General features: G+C 32.6%; 2 protein-coding genes across 7 annotated transcripts in view; one reads left to right on the top strand and one right to left on the bottom strand.

Moving 5' to 3' along the window:
- Syt7 (Synaptotagmin 7) overlaps window positions 1–27,747 on the top strand; it is an 870,553-nt gene that overhangs the window by 306,615 nt on the left and 536,191 nt on the right. The gene's annotated exons all lie outside the window — the stretch shown is intronic.
- LOC143193947 (gamma-tubulin complex component 5) lies at window positions 20,962–27,369 on the bottom strand. The gene is made up of 12 exons (XM_076400400.1): window positions 27,154–27,369; window positions 26,709–27,101; window positions 26,419–26,654; window positions 26,180–26,366; window positions 25,917–26,127; window positions 25,561–25,861; window positions 25,342–25,511; window positions 25,000–25,288; window positions 24,727–24,943; window positions 24,363–24,660; window positions 21,745–22,049; window positions 20,962–21,125 (listed from the first exon to the last, which is right to left on the bottom strand). Exons 1-12 carry the CDS (start codon window positions 27,223–27,225, stop codon window positions 20,976–20,978), a joined length of 2,829 nt encoding a protein of 942 aa, XP_076256515.1. The 5' UTR covers window positions 27,226–27,369; the 3' UTR covers window positions 20,962–20,975.

Below are 27,747 nucleotides of genomic sequence, written 5' to 3'. Positions count from 1 at the left end.
TCTGTAACATTAATACCAAGTTGGCCCCACTAGTATCTTTCTCATTTGTATATAAAAGGACTAGTTTTTAGATCTTGGAGAATGTATAGCAAAAGAACTTGTAACTTAAAAAACAATACTTTTTGGAGCCAACTTTCATATTTTTGCCCATTATATAGTTTACACTTATTATAGTTCCTCACAACCTACCAATTTTAAGAAATTAACTTTAATTAATTTATTATTATTATGTATATATATATATATATATATATATATATATATATATATATATATATATATATATATGCCTTACCTCTAACAATATATATTTATGTACCGGAAATATTATTGAAGAATTCAACGAGCTAGATAATTTTAATGGTCAATAATATGTTATCTTTATAAAACATTTTTTTCTCTTTAGCATATAAACAAAGTTTTATAACAATAATTGAAAAGATTTTCCTCTCTATGAGCAAGCAGTGCTTTGGAAAACATATTTACGCAAGTTTTAAAAGTATTATAAACATATTATAACGGAAGAAACATTCTAAAGAACAGAAAAGTAGAAAATCATTGAGTCAAAATGCTCATTATTTATTAAACTTGAATTAAATAATTTATGAAATAATGATAGATAATGATTGATAAGTTCGAAAATCACTTGAAGGCATCTAAAACTAAATGGTAATGTCAGAGATAAACTTAGACAAGAAAAGTACTCTACATTATAATATCAGGTTTGTATTAACGTTTCAACAAAATCTCTGAAATGTACAAGTAACACTTAAGATTGTAGTTTTTCACGGCACTGATGACAATAAAATTTAAATAAAAACCAGATTTTCATAATTCTCTAATATAACAGGTCAATTGAAAAGTCCCCGGCCATAGTAAAACACATTTTTTGACAAAACGATTTTTTTTTATTCAACATAATCCCCTTCAAGGTTGATACACTGATTATAGTGACCCTCCAACTTTTCGATACCATTTTTGGAGTAAGATTTGTCCGTTGCTTCAAAATAGGCCTCAGTTTTGACGATCATCTCTTTATTCGGCGAAAATTTCTTCCCAGCGAGCATTCTTTTGAGATCTGAGAACAGGAAATAGTCGCTGGGGGGCACATCTGGAGAATACGGTGGATCAGGAAGCAATTCGAAGCTCAATTCATTTGGTTTTTGCCATCGCTTTCACTGACTTGTGACACGGTGAATCATTGTCTTGGTGAAGCAGCACTTTCTTTTTCTTCAAATGTGGCCATTTGTCGGCGATTTCGTCCTTCAAACGGACCAATAACACTATGTAATAGTCGCTGTTGATGGTCCTTCCTTTTTCAAGTTAGTCAATGCAAATTATTCCATGCGCATCCCAAAATACGTCATAAACTTGCCAACCGATATATGTGAAATTTATGCACTCGTCTTTTGAGGGTTGGGGCTAACCAAAAAATAAATGGATTTAATTCTATTAGCGCCATCTATGTGTCAGGACGGGGACTCTTCAATTGACCTGTTGACCTCTTTTTAAAACATTAATTTATAGAGAACGAAACAAACAAAAATCAATCATACTGTTAGGAATTATCAACGAAACGCGGACTTAGAAATGGAATAGCCAAAAGCGGACAAATTTTCTCAGAATTGACGAAATTCGGGCTATTATTAATCTTGAAGACACTTCAAGTATTATTGATCTGATTCGGCAAACAAAAGACATCCGAGATAACTTCCATTGTCAATTTCCGTCTCAATTGAATCTCCAAATAAGCACTTGAACTCAACATAATAACAATATTAATTTTGTAATATTAATTATCTTGTTGTTTTACCATTTTATTTAATATATACTGGTGTCATGTTCTAGGTTTCTATCCCCGTATTGTGGAAAGGACTTGTAATATTTAGACGATGTTTTGGTAGAGTTCATAGAATTGAATGAAAATCGGTTGCAATTATATCTCTCCATATCATGTTGAGTAAATTATATGTATTAAAATATATGATAATATTGACATTTAACTTATTATTTGTCCTAATACTATATATATATATATATATATATATATATATATATATATATATATATATATATATATATATTCGGTAATAAACCTGTGCCAGGTTGTAGTAATTTATTGTTAAAAAATGACTAAATGCATAGAAAAACAGATGAAATTGAAAAAGACTATCAAGGTAAATATGTATGTTCAGCTATATTATTAGATGTAGCACAAGTCTTCGATAAGGTGTGGTATGACGGCCTTGTTTATAAACTACAGAAAATGTTTTGGGAACAACACACTACACTATTAAAATCTTACATTATATCCAGGATATTTAGAGCTAAACAAGAGGAAACTTATCCTACACAAAATAAACTAAAGAACATGTACCACAAGGAAACGTATTGGAGGCAATTTTTTACCTACTTTAGACATGTGATATAAACCAAATGGAAAATATCGCTATGGCTACATTTGCTGGTTATACTACGATTATTGCTGTCGGAGACAATAGCGAAGAAGCCACAACATGAACATTACAACAGTCAAGTGACAATATAAATAATTAGACCCAAAGAAAAATAAATAACTGGAGTTTAAATATAGGAAAATGTATTGTTTTTTTTTGGAAAAGAACACAATTATCTATACATAGTAAATTATTATTATACAAACAAACACTGAATCTTATATGGATATACCATATTGAATTATAGGGAAATAATTCAAGTTTTTCAGAACAAAATCCTGAGAAATATTGTCCACTCAAATACAATAGGATAGATTGCTTACACCGAGACAGTCAGATACCTTGGATAACACTAGAATAAGACACGGGCTAATAAGAATCAAACTATTTAATCTTATGTAGTGTAGTGTGGTAAGGTGCATTAAAAAAAACAAGTGATACATAAATATGATTACACAAAAGAATAAGATAGAGCCGATGGGCCCTCATAGAAATATACTTAAATTGAAATTATTTTAAGGATTTAATATTAGGTTGGTCTGCAATGACTAGTATGTAATAGATAAAAAAACATAATTGATATAATTGGTGTTTGTTTGACATATACAATCCCTTATCTTCGTAGCCTCTCCCATATGCTGCATTATACGAGGGTGGCTTCTTAACATTTGTTTTTTAGTAGGGAGGCGTTTAAAAGACGGAAATTTTTTTCCGTTTGCGAAATCAGTTCGGTAGTGAGTGTCTAAGTAGGGCTGCAATGTTTCAATGGGCCAAATCATTCAAGGATGGCCGCGAAACAGTCGAGAATGAGCCGCATGATCGTCGAACGCGAACCAGCACCACACCAGAGAACATTCGCCGTGTAAAACAACTCATTTTGGAGGACCGTAGGATGAATGTTCGAAACATTTCGGCTGAACTCGGCGTCAGTATTGGTACTGTAGAGTCTATCATCCCTGAACACCTTCAATATCGCAAAATAACGGCGCGATAGGTTCCTATACTGTTGAACGCGCAAAAATTTACGCGGTTAAAAGTTTGTCGCCGCTTGCTGACCCGTTACGAGACGGAGGAGGACGGTTTTTTAACGCGAATCTTCAGTACAGACGAGACATGGGTACACTATTGCACTCTCGAAAGCAATATGTTGTGTAAGGAGTGGAGGAAGAAGGAGAAAGAGGCACCAGTCAAAACGAAGACAACCCGGTCCGCGGGTAAGGTTCTGTGTACGATGTTCTGGGACTGGCGGGGCGTGCTGTACGTCGATTTCCTGTGCACCCAAAGTACCATTAATGCTGCATTTTACTCTAACCTTCTGAAAACACACGGGAAACCCGCTTATCGCTCGAAACGGAGGAGTATTCCAGCACGAAGTGCGATTCTTCTCCACGAAAACGCGCGCCCTCATACCGCACATATCACGCTCGATACAATATCGAAATTAGGGTGGAAGGTACTGGAACACCACCGCTATAGTCCGAATTTATCACCCTGAGACTACCACATGTTTGGACCACTGAAAGATGTCAAAAAATCCACACCGACGGCGAGGTAGAGGAGGACTTGCCCAAGTAATTCTTCGATATCGGCATGAAAAAACTTCCGGAAAGATGGACAAAATGCGTAACTAGAAATGGGAAATACGTACAAAAACTGTACATTTTTATAAATTTTTTCAATAGTAAATAAACGTATAATAAACATAGCCTGTAGTTTTTCTCCTAGTATTTTACGTAAAATATTGATGCTGCCCTGTTTATATAAAAGTCGACTAGTATTACGAATTACGATAAAGAGAGACGGAGATCGAGATAGAGAGTTACAGAGAAAAGCAAAATGAAAATTCTGTAGATTATATCGATAAATCCGTTCCCTTTCCAGTAAATTTTTCCCATTGATTTTTCTAAAATATCTGGATAATGTCCCGGGGCTATATACTCTCAAACGGATCGTGTATTCGCAAAATCTCTTTGAAATACAATTTACCATCCTATTACCCGCAAAGTTAAATATCTTCGCGACTGGCAACGTCTTTATTTCGTAAATTTAGATACCGACGCGATTTGCTAAATAACATTTACCTGATTCGGAGGGCTCGCTAGGCGGGTAAATACAGATTTATATTCAAACATCTTGCTCCGAATTTCTTATTAAGGAGTTCGGGACGGGCCACCTTTTTTGCGTTTTATCAATTTTTGCTCTCCATTTTCACATGGCATTTATTCGACGACGACTGTCTGATGTTATTTGCAAAAGGTTTTGAACATGTCCTAAGGGTATTCTGTTGTCGGGAGGATTGCTGGTTATACTTGGAGATTTGCAATCAGTTGTGATAGTCAAAGGTCCCGTGAAAGCTAACGATTAAGAACAATGTATAGAAAAGAGATAGGAAGTAAGTTTCTAATATTAACGAGACGATAGTATTATAATATACATTGTCAAGTACCACACTTTTTATGCAGCGGCAATCCCTTTCCCAAAACACCTTTAAGTTATGTTAAATATAAACTGTACGTACGGCCTTGGTTATCGAGTTGTTTAATATTATTTTATATTAGCGTTGGGAACTATCGACTAAAAACAGTCGAAACAGTCGATAGCCAAAAAACTAGCGACTGAAAATAGTAATTACTATTTTCAGTCAAATACACCGTTCGACGGTTTTTTTTCCAATTCGTGATATCAGACGAAAATGTACCAATCCTTTCCTATTACTTCGAATTTATTATTAAGGAGTTCGGGACGGACCAACTTTTTTGCGTTTTATCAATTTTTGCTCTCCATTTTCGGATGGCATTTATTCGACGACGACTGTCTGATGTTATTTGTAAAAGGTTTTGAACATGTCCTAAGGATATTCTGTTGTCGGGAGGATTGCTGGTTATACTTGGAGATTTGCAATCAGTTGTGATAGTCAAAGGTCCCGTGAAAGCTTACGGTTAAGAACGATGAATAGAAAAGAGACAGGAAGTAAGTTTCTAGTATTAACGAGACGATAGTATTATAATATACATTGTCAAGTACCACACTTTTTATGCAGCGGCAATCCCTTTCCCAAAACACCTTTAAGTTATGTTAAATATAAACTGTACGTACGACCTTGGTTATCGAGTTGTTAAATGTTATTTTACATTAGCGTTGGGAACTGTCCACTAAAAACAGTCGAAACAGTCGATGGTTGCAAAACAGTCGAAACAGTCGATAGCCAAAAAACTAGCGACTGAAAATAGTAATTACTATTTTCAGTCAAATACACCGTTCGACGGTTTTTTTTTCAATTCGTGATATCAGACGAAAATGTACGAATCCTTTCCTATTACTTCGAATTTATTATTAAGGAGTTCGGGACGGACCACCTTTTTTGCGTTTTATCAATTTTTGCTCTCCATTTTCGGATGGCATTTATTCGACGACGACTGTCTGATGTTATTTGCAAAAGGTTTTGAACATGTCCTAAGGATATTCTGTTGTCGGGAGGATTGCTGGTTATACTTGGAGATTTGCAATCAGTTGTGATAGTCAAAGGTCCCGTGAAAGCTTACGGTTAAGAACGATGAATAGAAAATAGATAGGAAGTAAGTTTCTGGTATTAACGAGACGATAGTATTATAATATACATTGTCAAGTACCACACTTTTTATGCAGCGGCAATCCTTTTCCCCAAACACCTTTAACTTATGTTAAATATAAACTGTACGTACGACCTTAGTTATCGAGTTGTTTAATGTTATTTTACAATAGCGTTGGGAACTATCGACTGAAAACAGTCGAAACAGTCTATAGCCAAAAAACTAGCGTCTCACGGTTCGACTGTTTTTTTTTTCAATTCTTGATGTCAGACGAAGATGTACCAATCCTTTCCTGTATAAATTGTGAGAATGAAAAGGACGGAGATAATTGCTTGGGGCAGTGGGCAGTAAATTTATATGTGTTTATATTTTACAACGGTAATATAAACGAACTTTAAAAATGAAAAGGAAAAAATAGTTACTGAATACTATTGTAATAATAATACATAACACTCATTTATAATTTAATTTTAAACGAAGTAGAATTACTTTTATATTTGAATGTTCTGTGGATCTGTAAAAAGGAATGGAATTTTTCTATGGAATAGAATAATACCCCACAATTTTTTATTGTATGTCAATGTGTTAATTTCTATTTTTAAATAATATACTATAAAAAATATAGACAATATAATAGGACGACAGAGCCAGCCGTTAAAAATCAGTCGAATGAAACAAGTAGAACCAAAAATAGTAACTAAAAGTGCGACTGAAACAATCGATAGTAAATAGAAACGAAATCAGTCGGACCGAAAATAGCGATAGTAGAGAGTAGTCAATTACTAAACAGTCGCTAGTCAATTTCAGTTGATAGTTCCCAACACTATTTTAGATATATATGACAACAAAAATTAATAAATATAAATCAACAACTCGACGGCCGAAGAAATATCAGACCGACTTTCCAACATAGCAACCGTAGACATGGTGTTCAATATAATTTTTAATCCTTTAGAACTTCAACAATCTGTCCGTGGGTGATAAGCATTATAATATGATTTCCGTTATACAATATAACTATACTGACATGTATAAGATCGCTTCAGTAAGTGATCTGCTGTACAAACTTATAATCTAAATCCTATTCCAGATACTATGCTAACTTATTCTAAAGTCTTAACAGTCTTTCAGAGCACTTCGTGCTAACACTTCGAACCACATTCCTTATGGGTTCTATGGGGATATCGCGCTGAATTAGTTTGTTGGACACAATATGGGGCATCGACGATGGCTCTTATTTACTCGTGACATTTTATTGTGAAACAGGGTGACGAATACACTGACTTACATCCAATGTATTCAGATGTTCCGCAGGGCACTGTTCTTGGTCCACAGCTATACCTATTGTATACAGCTGACCTACCAACCTCAAAAAAACACCACTGTTGCATCATATGCTACCGATACAGCGGTTTTATCATCACACAAGGATCCAGTATTAACCACAAGAAAACTCCAACTTCATCTTAAAAAAGTCGGATTGTAGTTGAGAACACGACGTATTAGAGTAAATGAGACAAAATCTACCCATGTGACTTTCACTCTTTGTAGAAGAACTTGTCCCTCAGTAAAAATAAATAATTATAAACTCCCGCAAGCAGATAACGTTAAATATCTGGAAATGCATTTTGATCAACGTTTAACATGGAAAAACATATAGTGACAAAACGCAAACAGCTTGGGCTTAAACTAAACCAAATACTTAGGCCCATTTGAACCTCTGGCATTGAACCGTGGGGTACTACTAACAAATCTAACATAGATATACTCCAGAGGTTCCAAAATAAAGTGTTCAATATAATGCTACAAACTCCTTAACCGGCTTTGTTGGCGTAGTGGTCAAGGCGACAGGGCGGTCCTCCTACTGCTGCGAGAGGCGCTGGTTTAAATCCTGCTGGGGAATAGGTGTACTTGGCGCTGCTAGTACCCCGCCCATGTTCAACATCTGGAATTATGCTTCTGGGTATTTTGGAGACACTTATTCCACGATGTACACTCATATTTCCCCGATAATTTCAAACTTGAGATACTGTTTATTAATATAGATTATAGAGATTATAACTATTGCCCAAACTTAATTTTTTATGACCGTATTTTCTGCATGCCTGATCTAATTATGCATCTTTCTAGAACACAACTTTACCGTAAAATTATGCGTCCATTTAAATGCTTCTTCGGCGTTTTAGAAACTGGAACACGTATTCTCATTCTGTTTACTAGAACGGAGATTTAAGTTTATGGAGGTCAGATATTGTAGGGCTTTAATAAGTTCTAGCTTCACTTAAACTAAATCTGAATGTTTGCTTATCTCGGCTACGGGACGTTTTATTTATAGTTTTACACCGCGCCTGTGTATGGTAATGAAATTAAGGTAACTGCTCCGAAAAAAGCTACATAACATATACATACATACTATTTAATAAAAAAACTACTTGCGTATAATATAAACTACTTTTTGTTTATATTATATATATATATATATATATATATATATATATATATATATATATATATATATATATATATATATATATTAACTTATTTAAACTTATTATATATAACTTATTTAAAATGTTTTATTCGCCACTTTATCTAGTATTTCTATAATAATATAAATACCATGGATTATATTTATCTAAACTTAATTTTTTATGAAAGTATTTTTTTAACTCTCCAAGGAACAAAAATCAATAAAAACAATAAATCAGAAAGCGAGGGTATCGGGCCACTAAATTTACTGGGACTTGGAATATTGAAGTTTCCTTCGTTATTAAAAGTTTATATTAAAAAAAAAATAATTTATAGACACAAGAATGAGTAAATATAGCAAGTACATCGCGTTTGTTGAGGGATAGGAGATGTAAAAATAGTCTATTAATCATCATATAAATGCTTCAATATCTAACATTCAATTAAAGTAGTAACGAACTCATCGGGGATATGAAGGTTAATTTTTAAAATTAATTTATAATAGAATGCTATACAAAAATACACAAATGTAAACGTAAATAAAAAACAATTATGAACTATATTCTAGGCAAAATAAAAATATTCCTCTATAACGCCTTCTCGTATTTGTTTAGTGCCATCAATTATTATTATTAGAGTTCTAACTTCTTTTGATATTTTGAAGATAAGCTTTAAATCCTGCCCTGTTAATATTGCATTAACTTCATTAAACCAAAAACACAATCACACCTCATAATAACTTTTAAAATTTGGTCTTGAAAATCATTATGGATTGGACAGTTCCAACACTAAAAATTTAGGTGTTCTTTAAAGATATTTAGATTTTAGAGTATTTGATCTGTGTATCTACATAATATAGAATGTAGACAAATATTGCATGTTGTCTCTTTTTTCAAAAGTTTTGTTAAATAGCCTGAAATTAGACTAACATACAATATTGAACTCTTCTTTTCCTCAGAGCAATATTCTCTGGAACTGAAAATATAGACACTCAACTGGTGATTTAACAACCTCTAGTGGTACTAGATCTCCCGTTAAAAAAGAATAAAAGTTATCTAACATGTTCATTTTGTTCACAATTTGGTCCAGGAGAATGATGTGAAAAAATTGAAGTGATGATGAGCCGTTTTAAAGATTTTTTTTAGACCTCGATCACCTCTAATAGGTCCAATAAAATTCTGCAAGCAATCGTGGTTAAGATTCCTTAAATAAATATAGGTATTTGTAAACAAAATAGATTTCTTTAAGGAAATAAATCCCCTAAAAGTAGCAATTAAATTTTTAATTGATGGTACCGTAACAAACGTAACAAATATTTTCTTAACAAGGCAATCAAATTTAACACTATTTAAATATACAAAGCTCTAGTTTAAAATAATTGAACACTGATTTTTCTAAAAAGATAAAAGTGTTACATAAGTATTACAAATATTTTAGGGATATTCTACAATTAAAAATAGTATTTATTACTACTAATTACCCAGTAATCTTAATTATTACCTTCTTGCAAGACTTCTTTATATGGAGACGTTGACAGCATACGAACAACTTGGTAGATTAATTGAATTTTATTACCACTAACATCTTCATAAGTAGGTTTTGATTTTCCGTAAACAAACAATATATAAACAGACATGTAGTAGGTTTTTACTACACGGATGCATTGTCATCACTTTTTAGATTATTACTCTATAATAATTAATGTAAAACAGAATTTGCAATTTGTGCACAATTTGCGATTGCAGCGCTACCGTTGGTTGAACTAACCAAAACCATTCCCCAAGGTCGCCTATACCGTGAAATTTTTACTTCAAATTGCTTCCTCATCCACCGTATTCTCCAGATCTGGCCACAGCGACTATTTCCTGTTCTCAGATCTCAGAAGAATGCTCGTTGGAAAGAAATTTTCGCCGAATGAAGAGGTGATCGCCGAAACTGAGGCCTATTTTGAAGCAAAGGATAAATCGTAATACCAAAATGGTGTCGAAAAGTTGGAGGGTCGCTAAAATCAGTGTATCACCCTTGAAGGGAATTATGTTGAATGAAAAAACTAAATTGCATAAAAAAGGGTTTTACTATGGTAGACCTGGCACTTTTCAATTGACCTGATACTATAGATATACTAAATGTTTTTTGGATATTCATAAATAAAGTTTAAAATAAAACGTACGAGAACAAAACTACACGTAGAGAATAGAGCTAAATTACCTCAACCGACGCGTTCTTACATCGGAGCAGAACACTTTGCGAAGTATCGTGGGCTAACTGAAATTGTGCTTCGTTTAACTTTATGTGTGCAATAATTTCGTTAAAGTGCAGGGGCGGGCTTATTTGCTTCAGTAAATTAACTTCTGATAATAACGAACAGTGGAAATTGGTAAATTCGCTAGACGGCATCCGAGAAGTGGAGCCCTTAACCTTCTTTCGAAAGGTGACCGTAATATATATGACATTATCCTCCCACGAAGGTTAGCAGGATATAAAAACGCACAAGCAATTTAGGATAGATTATATGGCATTAAAAGAAAACTATAATGTAATATTAGTATATTAATTTTTCTTTCGGAAAAATTTAATAACAATATAAAAGATAATAAAAAAGTTCAAAAATAAAAACTAGTAACACTGTAAAAATTCTAGTGACTGTCAGTAGTTGCACAACAATAAAACGTGAGGTTTTTCTTAGAGAAACCCAATATGGGGCTTACTGTGAAGACTCTATATCGGCATTCTTTTCTTATGAAGCAAAAGGACGCTTATGAGGACTTCACATATGTTTATGTTCCCAATCATGTTCAGATATCACAAGTATGACCACAATCAAAAAATAAAAAACTCTCAATCGATTTTGCTGCGCCTATGATTTGATGAGAATCAACAAACCATACATATCTTCCGCTCCTATTTGTTGTATACCAATAACCGACAGCTTATTGTTCCTGCTGTACTCTACATTCATGAATTTGAGATAAAAAGACAATAGTAAAGAAAAAGAACTCAATAAGCCTTCATCATCTATCATCTCATGACAATTTCCGACAGCTTACTGTTCCTGCTCTACTCTACATTCATGAATTTGAGATAAAAAAGGCAATGGTAAAGAAAAAGAACTCAATAAGCCTTCATCATCTCATGACAAAGATTTTAACAAGATCATTGATCTACCACATGGATTGAGTTATTGAGCAGAGTGGGGTGATGTATCTGTGGGAATTTAACCAAGACAGAAGCAGTATTGGTTCAAACATTTATGAAATATAAAAAAAAATTTAAGGTATTTTGATTCGCATTTTGAATAACAAAATAAATTATTATGTTCAAACCATTTTGCACCAAATTAAACTATAGAGAACTTTAACTCTGTTTAGTCCACTTGTACATTATTAATACATATATCTATATATATATATATATATATATATATATATATATATATATATATAAGATAATATATTTAATTAAATGTTAATCATCATATAAATGCTTCATTATCTAACATTCAACCTCCAACTTCATTTAAACAAAGTCGAATTGTGGTTGAAAACATGGCGTATCAAAACTATCTATATCTATCCATGTGACATTCAGATTTAATAATTATGAACTCCCACACACTGTTACACATCTGGGAATGTATTTTGGTCGATGGTTAACATAGAAAAAATATGTAAAGACAAAACGCAAATAGCTTGAGCTTAAACTAAACCAAATCTATTGGCTGATAAGGCATAAATTGAAATTATCCTTAGATAACAAGGTTTCGCTGTAAAAGTCAATAATTGGGCCAATTTGGACCTATGGTATTGAACTATGGGTTACAGCACGACTGTCCTTCAGAGGTTCCAGAATAAAGTGTTGCAAGCCATCGTCAATGCCCCATATTACGTCTCTAACAAACTAATTCAGCGCGATATCTCCTTGTTGTAAATTAACGAGTGTGCTTCAAAGTGTTAGTGCAAAGTACCCTGAAACACTCTTAATGCATCCCAATGCACTCGTCAATCGAACTGATTAATAGACACATAGAGTGAGATATAATAATCTCTAGGATAAGTTAGTCTTTAGATTAAATAAAAAGTTCAAATAATCCTTAGAATAAGATTTTGATTATAAATTTGTACCACAGGTCACTAACTGAAGCGATCTTCTACTTGTATACTTATATTGTATAACAGAAATCATAAAAAAATACTTATTGCACATGGACAGATTGTTGAAGTTCTTAGTGTTGAAGAGATTAATAAAAATTGTTCTTTCTATTAATATTATGTCATATTTTCATCAAAGCGAAAAACAACGTGAAATTTCTAACGTTAAAGCTTCATTAAAACCATTAAGTTTAATAAATTTATCTTAAGTTTATCCTATTCGTTGGTTTAATACTAATAAATCATTGAATTTTAACGGGAAAAAAATATTGTTCTCGTTTTGAAATAAATTTCTGTTTACGTAAATAAGATTAATTTTCCAAAAAGACAAAGAGAACTAAAGAACAACGAGGATTCCATCGCCCGTTGTGTAAAGCCTATTTGCAGAAAAATTAATTATCTAATCATCAGATTTTTCTGGCTTTTCCTTACCGACAATTTATGCGCGATATTAAAAGAACGAAATGAAAAAAACGAATGAATATTAATTGAGGTTTTAATTAATTTAAACCGAACAATGGAGTTGATTTCGGCAATTTTGACGGTTTGGAAGAAGTTTTCCAGTTTCGAACGGTTTCGAAAAAGATTATTCTATTGTCTTTTTGATGCGATTTAATAATGCAAAGAATGATAAAAGTATGGAACGTTCTGGCTCAGGATAGTTTGCGTATTGATTCCGCGGTTTTGCGGTAGCTAAATTGTCATTATCGGTTATATATAGAAAACAAATTAACCCTTTGATCGAATTCGAGACCTTGGATAATGCATTCTGCTAAAACTACAGTTCACTCGGCATTAATGTTATTGAAAAAATTAAAAGAATATAGTAAAATAATTTAAAATGATATATCACTTAAATGATACATGTGCCGGCTTAGTTGGTGCACTGGTAAAGACGACAGGATGGTCCTCCTACTATATCGATATTAGAGAATATATTTGGACCCTCTAAAAGCTCACCTCATGTAGCTTCCAAGATCTTTAACTATTTTACCAGAACCAATTAATATTAGATCAACTACATGATGTACACAGAAATTATGTGCTTCATTAAAATAATTAAGCTAATAGAGCTGCGTTTGAATATCGTGAAACTCCTACATTAATGTTTACTAGAGCAAGCCTCCATGTAAGAATGTCCAAGTCACATTTAGGTTTATTGCCCTCCCCAGAAATGTTAACGAGTCAGTTGGTAGAAAAGTGTGATAGACCTTAGTTTCTAAACAGTCATACATGGTGTAAGATTAATACTTTCTTTACAATGATAGTAGAGTACTCAAAGGAACTCATTGAAGTAGATTACATTCAGGTAATGAATTATTACTGTGGCAAATTTCTACCTACTTTACTGTCTGTAGGAACCGCATTAGATCTGCTGCAGGATTGCAACTTGGAGCATCTTATTTAAATGAGAGTCAAATCATTCTGAATCTTGCAGTTCATGTCCTAACGAGAAATTTCAATAAACTTGAAATAATGCCTGGGAGTAACAGAAACCGTAACACTAGCTAACAAAATGATTAATTTATTTTTATTGCGAACAAGGACAGTGATCAATCACAGGCATCAAAATTGGAGTTAGAGTTACTTAGTTTCCTAAATGATAAAAGTAAAATGCTTACCATCTTGGAACGCTATCCAAATATAAGAAATGCGTGATTTTGTTGTTAAAAACATTGTCTATTGATACGGTTGTGTAACATGTTACGTTCCTTAGTAATAATGTGAATCGCCAGTTCGCGAAATTAGTCTTCGTGGAAAAACGTCATTCAATAATTGAATTGTTAAACGAGCTGTGTGTGCTGTGACCTGATCTTGCTGAAACCACATGTCCTCTATTCCTTGCTCTTCCATTTAACCCACAAGAAAATTTTTAATCTTGTCTTGGTAACAATAACTGCAACACCTTGGTCATTTTCAGAAATAAGCACCAATGATGTTTCCAGCATGAATATCACACCATACATTGGTTTTTAGTGGTTGCAATGATGTTCCATGAATTAATTGAGGATTATGTGTATCCCAAAACCGACTGTTCTGTTTATTGACGTGGCCACTGAGAAGAAAATGTTCCTCATCGCTCATTAACAATTTAGACGAAAAATCTTCAATTTCTTTCAAAATTCGCTTTAAACTATCGCGCAGCAGAGCCACATTTTCAGTATTACAAAACATCTCTTGTCTTCCAGAACGAGGCCTGTCTGCTGTCGTACCGTACTGTCGAAAATTTGCATGTAAAAGTTAAATTGTGGTTTTCTGAGGCACCGGACGATTAGGATATTTTTGATGCCAATAATGGAATGATTATAGTCACTATTTCTGCTCGTTCTTGTGGCGTATATTTATCAATAATAAAATTACGGATGTCTACAAAACATAATGGTTAAAGGAAAACTGAGCTAAACGTCACATAAGCAAGATGGCAGGCAATCAAAATCGTAGCGGGACTTTTGCCCCACCTGTTGGAACCAAACCTTGGTTGCCTAATTTTGAATGAATTGAATTTGAATAAAAATAATACAAAGTTTCAACCCATTAATCGATTCTCTTAAGATGAAACAGGAGCAGAATGCTCCCTGTCAATAGTCTGGTCAGACGAAAGGAATCTGTAACAAACAACACAGTGTTTAAGTATCACCATCGTGATAAAAAAATGTTCTATTTGAATATTTTTTATTTTGCGATGACCTGCATTTTTCTACGCCTGAAAAAAATAAAATTGACACTGTTTCTCCCACATTTTTATTAATGTTATTCTATCCCCCGCAATGGAAAAAGGCAGACCTTATCGCTTAGTTAACGTAATGTGGTTATTTTTTATTCTGTCCCACTAACCTTCGTCAGGCAATGCCATATATTTCGCGCTCACCTTTCGAAAGGAGGTTAAGGGCTCAATTTCTTCGATGGAGTCTTGCGAATTCACTGATTTCCAGGGTTGGCTATTATTAAAAGTTAATTTACTGGAGCAAATAAGGCCGCCCGTGCAGTTTAATTAAATTACGGTAGACATGACGTTAAAGTCGCCCGACAAAAGTACGTAAACGTCTCGCACACCAGAACCTTTGACGATGCGTCTTCGAAGACGGATTGCTTTTAACTTATATTTATTAGAATTTAAATGTACCATGTTGGGGAATTGCGGAAATTTATACAACTAAATATATAAATGGCCGGCTTGGTTGGGGGCAGTGGTGGCAGTGGCAAGGCAACACGACGGTCCAGCTACTGTTGCGATAGTCGCGGGTTCGAATCCTGCTGGAGCATGGTCGTAAATTTATGTTTGTGATTGTCTTAGGCAATAGTGCAAAATCCGATAAGGAAAATGATCGTAGTCACGCCAGTAACCAGGCTGATTTTAATTTTCGATACCATTTTTGTAGTACGATTTGTCCTTTGCTTCAAAATAGACCTCAGTTTCGGCGATCACCTCTTCATTCGACGAAAATGTCCTCCCAGCGAACATTCTTTTGAGATTTGAGAACAGGAAATAGTCGCTGGGGGGCAGATCTGGAGAATACGGTGGATGAGGAAGCAATTCGAAGCCCAATTCATGAATTTTTGACACGGTGCATTGTCTTAGTGAAGCAGCACTTTCTTTTTCTTCAAATGCGGCCGTTTTTCGACGATTTCGTCCTTCAAACGGTCCAATAACGCTATATAATACTCGCTGTTGATAGTCCCTCCTGTTTCAAGGTAGTCAATGAAAATTATTCCATGCTCATCCAAAAATACAGATGCCATAATCTTGCCAGCCGACTGTTGCGTTTTCCTGTTGGACTTCGGTGATAAATGATGGAGCCATGTTTCATCCACTGTCACATATCGATGCAAAAATGCAATAGGTTTATTACGCTTGATCATCTTCAAACACTGCCCCGAATCATCGACTCGTCGTTGTTTTTGGTCAAAAGTGAACTCGCGCCGCACTTCCTTTGCACAGAGCTTTCTCATACCCAAATATTCGTGAATGATATGATGTACACGTTCAGTGTGATATATTTAGAGTGTCTGCTATTTCATTCAGTTTCAATTTACGGTCATTCAAAATCATTTGGTGGATTTTTTCGTCGGTAGCAAACTCTTTTGGGCGTCCACTGCATTCACAGTCTTCGGTGCTCATTTCACCACGTCTAAAATTAGCATACCAATCCTTGATGGTTAATTTGTAGAGTTTTGTTGACTTGATGTTGAATCCTGAGGCAGTATCCACAAAATCGGTATCAAGCCAAACTTTTGCTTCAACTGTATTTTTTCCCTTCAAAAAGCAATACTTTATCAAAACGCGAAATTCCTTTTTATCCTTTTTTTTCACAATAACAAAAGTTGCTTCACTCAAAATGCTATAATTCACAAACTGATGATCCGACAGCTGTCAAATTTATACAGGCATCTTTTGATGGTTAGTGCTAACTAAAAAAAATGGATTTAGTTCTAGTAGCGCCATCTATTTGTCAGGCTGGGGACTTTTCAATTGACTTAACAACTCTTACCAAAACTCTCTTTCTATTAGCTTAGTATCATTAATAATGCAACAACTAAATAATTAGAAGTAAGTTATTTAAATATAATGGTATTTTTCTTCAGTTACCATTCAAATATTAGTATATTTCTAGATCACCCTGTATTATATTGATATATTTTTTTAGATTCAGCAGACTGATGTTAAAACTACTTATCTATTTTTACATAATTTATATCTCTTGACGGACGCTCGATTCCTCAAGCAGAGTCAGCTAAATATCTCGACATACGACGGTAGTTAAATTGAAAACATCATGTTAGACAAAAAACAAAGCAGATTAGACTCAAAGTTAAACAACTCCATTGGTTAGTCTAAAGACTAACTGAAGAATTGACCTAAAATCAAAGAGATTGGTCAAATCAACTTGGACCTAAGGGGTGCAAATATAGGGTTGTTGTAGGTGTCAAAACAAAGTTCTGCGATTAATTAGCAATATTTATCGCTACGTAACCAATGTGATCCAAGTTTTCACCTTAAAATATTAAATAACATAATTTAAGAAAAGTATGACTGTAATTTAATTAAGCTAGACAACCCACAGGAAAACAGAAGATTAAAGCGAATCAAACCACACGAACTTGTATAGTGTATTCTTAACTTTAGCTTAAGTACTTTAGTTTTATTTTAATTTTATAAATAGAAATAGATCCTGATTATATATAGAATAGTAGTAATGAATTAGTGTGTATCTAATGCAAGATGTAATTAATTTTTTAAAAAATTGCATGGTTCGCCGAAATAGAGTCTAATTCTCAAAACGTCTGACACGCGAAGTTACGTATATTTGAAGAATATAATATAAATAGAATAAATTATCTTGAATTCACAATTTAAACCCAAGTTAACGTTTTTGGCACAACTTTCGTCTTCAGTAATATAATAAATATAATATAAGGAACCTTTTATAAACAGATTTTATTTTTAAAGGAAAAAAAGGAGAAAACGAAGCCCAAGTCAATTTCATGACCTCAAGTGTGCGTACATATATTCAACTTTATTTCACATTCCATTCCCTTTTGGGTCAGTTGACTAATGTCGAATAATGAGAATATTTCGTACTTCCTTAAGGTTTTAAATGTCTTTCATCCGTCAATCCACTCATATTAAGTGATTGCTCAATTACATTTAAATTGAGGTAACATTTTTACCAAAATAGATCTTAATAAATGCAATCGCAATCTTAATAAATGAGGATTTAATTGTTCTTTCAATATTATCTTGCCATACCTAAAAATGCCTAATCGAGTCATAATTCAATGTCTCTTAGATAATATATAGATTTATAATATTAGATAATAGAGCCGTTAAAAACGATAATACAATAAGATCAACGATCTGTGATTTTGATGAGGTATGCTGACAAAAAGGACATATCAGGACAATCAAGTCATATTTTTCTGAACTTTTACCTTCACCGGGGTCAATTCTGCCTAGTCAGTTTCGTATAGAAGAATCCACTTTGAAAATTAAAATTAAATTTCAGTAAATACATGAATATAATTTCCTCATATCTCGCTACGCATTAGAAGATCGATTAGATCTCTCGATCTATTGTAAATGGCAACGTTGCAAAGCCAGGCGGAAACTGCCGAAGTTTACCGAATTTCGGCTGGGAACTATGCAATACTATATCAATAATTTAATTCAAATTTAATTAATATGGTTGCATAAAAATAATAATATATTTAATTTTACTATTGTTATCAAAATTAAATATCGTTGTACCGGCGTTCATTCACCATAACCTCTTCTATACTTGAAAGAGCACATCTATCCATTTGACAAATTAAGACAAGATCAAAGCTTCAAATATGTTACTGCTCCTGAATGTGTTTGTTTAAAACTGAAATATTTCATTAAAGCTTAAATTAAAAAAAAATACCTAAAAGCCATTTATCCAAGTTATTGCTCCCGTTTTTTATTGGCCAGAACCAAACAATTAACTAGAGACCCCTAACGAGATTCGCCAGATGGTTATTAATACTTGTCTTGGTAGTTCATTTACCTTCGATAAAAATTCGGCCTAGAATTAAGCTCTAAATGGCGCTAAACCGAATATCGCTATCAATTTTCTGATGCTTTTATGGAAATTAATATTCTAGCTGAATATCCGTTTTCGATTCATCTTTGTATTCGCAATTATTTATTTGACAAATTAAAAAAAAACCTGAAATTAAAAAACAAGTAAAACACTTTGTGAAATGAAAAAAATTAAATATTTTTTTACATAGCTAAATGAACCCTCTTGAATAAAAGAGAAGAAATAACACAAACATTGAAGAATAATATTATAATAACTAATACAGAGAACATTCGTACATTTTTACCGCCACTTATTATTTCTGGAGTAACCATCTTCAAGTGGCCCTATATCATATCCAGTAACTTGACACGCTTCAGAACATATAACTAATTAGAATAAGGCAATAACCCCAATAATGAACCTATAAAGCAATAATAATATTTTAACACAGCGAGGGAAAAGGGGACATCGCAGCGTTAGTAGTAATATCAAGTCAATTTAACAAAAACATTTTCGTTTCAGAAACATAATTTGCTTTACAGTTTCTGTAAGAAGCAATTAAAACTTTTAACACTCGCCTGAAATTTGATAATGCCGCTAAGGGAACTTGAAAATAAGTTGGTTAGACTTCGGGGAGATTATTTCAAACACGCCAAAGATGGGTCGTCGAAATACATTAGGAAAATGATTATAACTTTTAAAAAATGGTTAATGCCTTGGACAAAACAATGCTCATTTGATGCTGTAGTTATACGAAACCCACACAACTAGAATAAAATATATAATTACGAATTATGCTTTATCTAAATGGTGTCCCCCATTAATATTATAGCTGACATCAACCTATTAGTATCCCTTCCATCAACCATAATAATACCGAACAGGCAAAAGCGACTCTCAATTTAAATATAAAATATTAGTCCAACACGTTCATATACACTTGTTACAAAATAACATTTTGTATTAACATAAAATTAAATAATGTTTTAATGGACCTTTAAATTCCTCATAATTGTTAGGAACAGAATTGTAGATTTAAATATGAAGTAACTATTCATATACGAATTAAAATGTATTAGTTCTAAATTAACTTTAACAACCAATTTTATATATTAGTAAAGTTCATTATATTATTTTTCTTAACTTAATAACTAGTTTCAGAATTACCTTTCTTTTTACTTCACTATTTTGCACTTAAATATATGTTACCAAATTAAATTTTAACCGAAATTTATTAAAATGTGAATATCAAGATACCCACTATCTTACCAGATACTCTCTAACTAAAAGAGCCATCTGTGGAGTAACACCTTTTATTAAATGACAAAATTCTTATATGTTGTAAGGGTCTAAAAGAACATCCTTAAGACCATTGATGGTTTAAATAATCCTGAGGCATCCATTACGTTAATTACATTCTCAACATAATAAAAGCTAGTATCAAACTTACCTGCCTTTTACTTCACCATATTACGCTTAAATATATGCTACCAAATTTAATTTAAAAGGAAATTCATTATACTTTTAGTATTAAGATACCTACTATCCTATGAGCTACTCTCATCCCTACACCTAACATAATATATTTGAAAGGGCAAAATAAAATTTCCAAAAAACTTGAAAATTACTTTTTATCAACTAAAACAACCATCTGTTCAGTCAAAACTTTTAGAAAGAAAACCTACGTATTTATTTGCGGCAAAATAAACACTCTTGAGACCATTTATGAATTTAAATATTGCTGAGATGTTATTGGGAAAAATAATATACACACTAATAAATAAACATTTAATAATCATAAATATATACAGGAAATATAATAGGACTAATATCACTATAAAAACTTTCATACATTTTCTTACAGTCACTTATTCTTTCTGGAGTAGCCATCTTCAAGTCATTCCACATGAGTTTCAACAACTTTACACAACTCAAAACCTAAAAATAATTACAATATACCACTAACATGAACAGCAAAACTATCAGATAAATTTAACAAAAAAAAATCGTTCCAGAAATCAAATGTACTTTATATTTTCTGCAAGTAGCCATTAAAAGTTTAATACCATCTTGAAAGGTATTTGCTAACACAGCTAAAGAAACTTAAAATAAGTTGATTTGCCCATAAACATTGAGAACATCACATAATTATAACTGTAAAAAATCATTAATGCTTTGGAAAAACAAGTGATGCTTTTTGGTAACTTGCACGAAACCAACACAAGGAAAACAAGAAATATGATTACGAATTACACATTATCTAAATGGCTTCACCCCATTAATGTTATAGCTACCATTAACCTATTATTTCCTCCCCAACATTAACAATAACAAAAGGACAAAAGCATCTCTTAATTTAAATATAAAATATTACACTGACAGTTTCATCACTAAACATTTACTATAGAGAATAATATCTTGTTTTAACATACAGTTAAATAATGTTTTAATGAACTCTCGAAACTTCAGATAATTGTTTTGTAAATAATTAATGTCGAACAGATAATAAAATAAAACCGTTCTGACACAATAAAAGCAAAGCAAGCCGTGGACTTACATTATTAACTTTATCCTTTTCCATTGTACGCTCCTTCAGATCCTTTACGGTACCGGAGACGGACCGTATGAAAGAATCATGAGCGTCAATGAGGGAATTTAAATCGTGCGCCTTCTCGAACTCCAATTCATATTTAAACAGATTCTTGCTAAAGACAAATCCCCAAATGAAATGTTGTAAACTGTTGAGGACGTTTATCAAGTAAAACTTTAATCGTATAAGTTTGGCGGTGGGCTTGTTTTTGTGCGACGAGGCCTTGTACGTCTTCTGGGACTTTTTGATTGATTTATGTCGAGATTCCAAGTCTGAAATACGAAAGACAAAAACACTGAGTACAACTTTTATGACGGATGGTGTGGTTGCGTAAAAAGTTTGCGAGAAAAATATTATCAGCGTAAAAGTGGAGGCGGAGTCGGGGTTATTCAGATGGAGAAAATTGAATTTGAAAAAAATATATCGAAGTTTGAGAAATAGTTTAGCCGACAAAATTATGTACGGAACCTTTCTCTGGGTCATATTTTAACATTCATAAAAAAAGTTACCATACATTTTAACATAAATACTATGGCAAAATACACCAGAAATCAATACATTTAGAGTAGAAGAAAATCGATAATTAATATTAGAAAAAAGAATAGCTAGCGAAAATGGCATTATTCCAGTGCACAACAAGATAAAGTTATACTGAATAATCTTACACGCTAACTGAGGCATGAAATTAAATAATTAAAAGCTACTACTCTGCGCCATGAAGGAAAGGATGAAAATTCCATTTGTCACTTTGACTGAGTTTAAGAGAGAAAAAAAATGTTATTAGACCAAAAAAGGCTTCTGGTTTTTACCTTATTACCAGGAAAATGTTAAAGGAACTTCTAAGAAAAAAACTAATTAAGATCATCAACCTAATAAATGCTTCATTCAGACTACAACATGTACCACAACTGTAGAAGATAGCTGAAATAATTATGATCCCAAAACCAGGACCGTTATATCGGCCAATATCACTATTGCCGACAACGTACAAATTATTTGAAAAATTTCTATTGAAAATAATGAAACCAATTATTTAGGAAAACCATCTTATTCCGGATCATCAATTTGGTTTGAGGAAACAACATTCCACGACTGATTAGGTTCACCGAAAAATAATGTCATAGAAAAATCTATTGAAATTTTTAAATGTTGCTCAAGCTTTCCATAAAGTATGGGGCGAGGTTTAAAACACAAGATTAAAATACAACTCTCCGGTCAAGATTCATATATTTAAGAGCCATATAAAACTGACCGGTACTTCAAAGCCAAAATTAGAAGAAGCCTATTCTGACGTAAGGTAAAAGCAAGCAGGTGTGCCACAGGGAAATGTATTGGGGCCACTCCTATATCTGCAGTATACTGGGACTTGCCTATATTCAATGAAAATCTTATTGTTACATTTGCAGATAACACTGCAATCTACTGGAGATAACTGCATCAACCCAAAAATTACGAATACAATGCTTGATAAAAAAAATGGCAAATTAAAATGAATCAAAATAAATCAGTGCATATTGATTTCACCAACAAAAGAACTAAGTATAAGTCAGTATATATAAATAAGCGAGTAGTCCCGTATGGACATACAGCCAAATATCGTAGAATAACGCTTAATGTTAAATGGGAGCCATCCGTTAAGAAAAAATGTGAAGAACTGAAGTTGAAGTGCAAAATAAATTTACTGGTTATTGGGTGGATATTCAGCCCAGTCAGTACATAATAAGCTTTTGCTTTACTAACAAGTCTTGAAATCAATGTGAACTTATGCTGTTAAAAAAAATTACTAATTTTAAATCGCTAGTTACAAGACGTGTATTTTGACACGACAACGCCCTAAAGTGAACGAATTAAGTTTGAAGTTAACTTTAAAAATGTTAAAGCTCTTTCTAATTTACATCAAACTGAATTTCCGTTAACTATAGTGCGTTATAGTGCCAACGCGAGCAAACTAAGTGGCTTAATACATTTTTGTACCCCTTTGATCAAGTATTGGAAGATGCAAGTGAAGAAATGAAGCAGTTAATCGTGGTGAAGCTTCTCGGAAAAATAATCAGTAAACTTTGTTCTCATCCTCTATATACATATATCATGTCGATACGTCTTCTTTGACTTCCTCATGTATTTCACAGCCACTCTGAACACGGCATTTTCATTGTTTTAACGCAAACACAAACCAACAAAGATTCAAAAAATGTTTTGCAGTACACGCTCTTGTCAACAGACTTACAGCAATTCAGAAAAGCATTATAGAAGCATTGTTTAAACAATTTGGTGTCTGAAATTTCTGTCTGAATGAAGTGAAAAGTTTCACATTTACACCATTCTCCACTTAAAATCCAACTAACAGTTCAAAACAATCCACAAACCCTTCAAAGTAAAACAAGAAGATGATTTCATTTAGTAAACAAAGGAAATCCAAAAAGAATCCCTACTCAGGAATTAGTGGTATTTAGATCATTGAACGCCAGAAAGAAGCTCTCCCCTATTTCGCATCCCACCACACCATCGAAAATCCAAGAGACTTAGTTATGCAAAGCCAAAAACAAATTCAATAAACAAAATTGAAAAGAAAATGAATGTGTTACCTGAAAATACCAAGTGATTCAGCGTATGTAGCGCCCATTTCAGCTTCAATAAAAACTGAAATATCTCCTGATACAGCACGATCTGTTCCGGGGTTATAATAATATTCAAGGGCCACCATATTTCATAATAAATATTTATCAAACTGCTCGCCGACAACGAATCCATGCACACGGACCAGCCATCTTTCACTTGCACGGAACATTTTTCATAAAATTCGGGATAGACGTCCATAAAAATATCCTGGAGATGGGAAGTGAGCCAAATATCGTTGGCCCAATTTTTGCTGGAAGATTCGGTCTGAAATGGAACAGAAATTCGAAAAATTAAACGACACGAAGGTATATCACCCGGAAAAATTCTTACTTTTTCAAAAAGCTTCAAATAAAATGGATATATCATATCATCGTAAAATAGATAAACGCGTTTCAGGAATTCAAATTGTTTCTCCAGAAGATGCTCCTCGATGAGCAAATTCTTCACCATCAATCCAGAGATTGTGAATCTCTCGTGCAAGATTTCCGATAAAATTGTATCAAAGATGTTGGTTTTGGGGTACAACGAGGAAGTTGTTTTTGATATCCTAGAAATATAAATCAATGAGAAATTATTAAAACCAGATGATGCTAATATCGGTACTTATTATATAAACTTTCTTCAGCTTTATCTTCACTCTTTGGTTTGTTTATAAAGAAATCCGAAAACGCCGTCATCAAAAACCCATCATCAACATCAACAATATTTTCAAGCCTCTCCATATCCTGCACTGTTTTGTTTTTACTATCACCAATAACTGGATAAATAAATGGCTGAGTGTCAGTTTCATCTTCAATACTTTCAACTACTTCTTTACAAATAACAACAGAGGTTTTATAAAACTCCTCCAGTTTTTTTAATACTCTCTTAATATATTCTTCATATATCGTCCCTAAATTATTTACAGATTAATATTACTAAAGATAAAAAATCAATAAAAAGTACCTTGAATATCAGCTATTATATCGTATTTACCAAGTAACCTTAAAAAGTTGATATTTTTACCAATTTTCAGAACCTTCAATTTAAATATTTTCAAAAAACTGTTCTGCAGATATTTCTCATTAACATTTTCTCTCACAACAAATTCACTGTGCCAGTCACCATTTAACTTCCTAAAATCAATACAACGAATAACATTTTAAGCCCTGGTCATTACCTTACTTTTCAATTAAGAATTCATTGGTATAATCAGCAAGTTCATCCTTCGTGAACCAGGTATCAACTATATTTAAATAACACTGAACACTTTCTAGGAACATAGCAATTTTGATATCCTGTTCTAATTTGTTGGTGGTAAAATGAAGAGTTTCATGTAATTTAACTATCAATGTAGTAGCACATTCTAGTGGCTGATGATGTTCTGGATTCAATATGACTTGTTCATGTATTTGTTTCAATATTCTTACTGGTTCCAGGATAACACTCAGTTCACTAGTCAACCTTAAAAGGGTATAGGTAGTTTCTAAAAAATAAAACACTTCAATATAGCATTCAAATAATAAATCAGAAATATTTACCTTGCATTTTAACTTCATCTTCTATATTACATAATTTCTCATATACAGGTTTAATAATACTGCTTAAGCAATTGGAATAGCATTGATATGTGCGCGCAACAATATAATTATTTTGAGATAAATCTGAACACAATAAGTTTTGAAACTTTCTAAAGTAATTTAATAGTTCTATATATTGTATAAATTCATGCATGAAATTATAGAAAGAAAACTACAAAATATTTAAGGTAATACATGGTATTTAATTAGTCCCATAAACTTACAGATCTGACACTAGCTAAAGTAATATCAGGCCTTGAAATTATATCATTACCAATAAGCTCTATAGTTGATGATGTGTGGGGACACCATAACTGCCATAAAATTTCTCTTAAAACTTTATATTCTGTTGTAAATGAAGGGCTTTTAATATTAATTAAACCATGAACTTGATCTCTTAAATAACTTTCCCTAAAATTGGAATATTATTAAAAGAAACATGCAATTTTCTGGTTTTCTTTACCAGAGAATTCCTATATTTGCATCTCTTAATTTACTCTGAGGCTTTATAAAAAACTTTCCTCCATTATACCATGAATGTTGTATTGTGTTGAGTAATTCTTCTCTATTAGCACGAAAATCCATAACATACAATTTCTCACTACTCTGAATTTGAACTGGTAATAAACACCCTGATGGTTCATTTTTAATTACTTCAGTACAATCATTCTCATCCAAACTACTAAATGATTCTTCATCCTGTAATTATAACTAAAAATGCATTGTTGGTTATTTAACTAAATAATGCCTTACACTAGTTTCCTCAAAATTTGGATTCCATGTATCCACACCTTCATTTAAGTATTCTCCCCAATCAATTTCTTCAACGGGGTCAACTGGTTTAGAATCAACCATCTCTGGATGTTCCAAAAAGTATTTTGTTGGTGAGTCGGACATGCATAAAAGAAATTTGACGTTGTTAAGTCGGTTCATGGTTTCAGATTTCAGTAGGTTTTCCGGTAAGTACATTTTATAAGCAGACTTCAATTCCTCAGCCTGCTGAAAGAAACCATGAAAACAAAACTTCTCTGCCATGCTACTAATATTTTGATCAATATCCCGTCTGTTAGAAAAATACATGGTGTCTGATTTTTTTAGCTTTGTGGTAAAGTATTTATAGATATAATGAAATGGTGCGCTTGATTCCTAAAAACAAAAGCTAATATCAAATATTACTTAAAATATAAGGTTAACTTACCTCAAAATCGGACAACTCATGAATTAATTCTTTGACTAGAGATGTAACATCATCGGATAGGTTTCGAGACATTTTTTTATAAAAATAAATTAATGTTTAATACTATTTTATAATTGTTTACAGTAATTTAAATTTGACATTCCTGCGATTTTGACGACCTACATTGAACCTACGCCTTACACGAACTACTGTGGAAACACCGTGGTGTATATTGGGTTGCGCCTGTTCGGAATTATTGATTTTTTTGTTTGAAGGTTAAAAATAAAGTATAGTATAGGTGTTTACTTACTCTTATATATATATATATATATATATATATATATATATATATATATATATATATATATATATATTATATATAAAACGGATATTACAAAGGAAACTTAATGTAAAATTAAAATGCAAATTATTGCTGTTCCTGTTGATTTAATACAAACATTTGTCAGAATATTTTAATTCTAATTGAACCTTAGCTTATAATATATAATTATTTGATATCTATGCTAAAAAATATCAACTTTTGCCGCACCGTTGGGTAAACTTTTTACTTATAATATCAGTAGTATTTGTTTTAAACATAACAAAGGTTTGGTA

The sequence above is a fragment of the Rhynchophorus ferrugineus genome, unplaced genomic scaffold (assembly GCF_030347505.1).
Source record: "Rhynchophorus ferrugineus isolate W39M unplaced genomic scaffold, kcgeb_rfMv2 rfM3, whole genome shotgun sequence".
NCBI classification, from domain to species: domain Eukaryota; kingdom Metazoa; phylum Arthropoda; class Insecta; order Coleoptera; family Curculionidae; genus Rhynchophorus; species Rhynchophorus ferrugineus.
This window is presented reverse-complemented; position numbering and strand designations above follow the sequence as displayed.

Coding starts and splice junctions, on each gene's coding strand:
- LOC143193947 (XM_076400400.1), bottom strand. CDS start 27,225: ATGTCTCGAAACCTATCCGATGATGTTACATCTCTAGTCAAAGAATTA. Junction 24,944..24,999: donor GAAGAAAGTTTATATAATAA/GTACCGATATTA, acceptor TTATATTTCTAG/GATATCAAAAACAACTTCCT. Junction 22,050..24,362: donor GAATCACTTGGTATTTTCAG/GTAACACATTCA, acceptor TTCGTATTTCAG/ACTTGGAATCTCGACATAAA.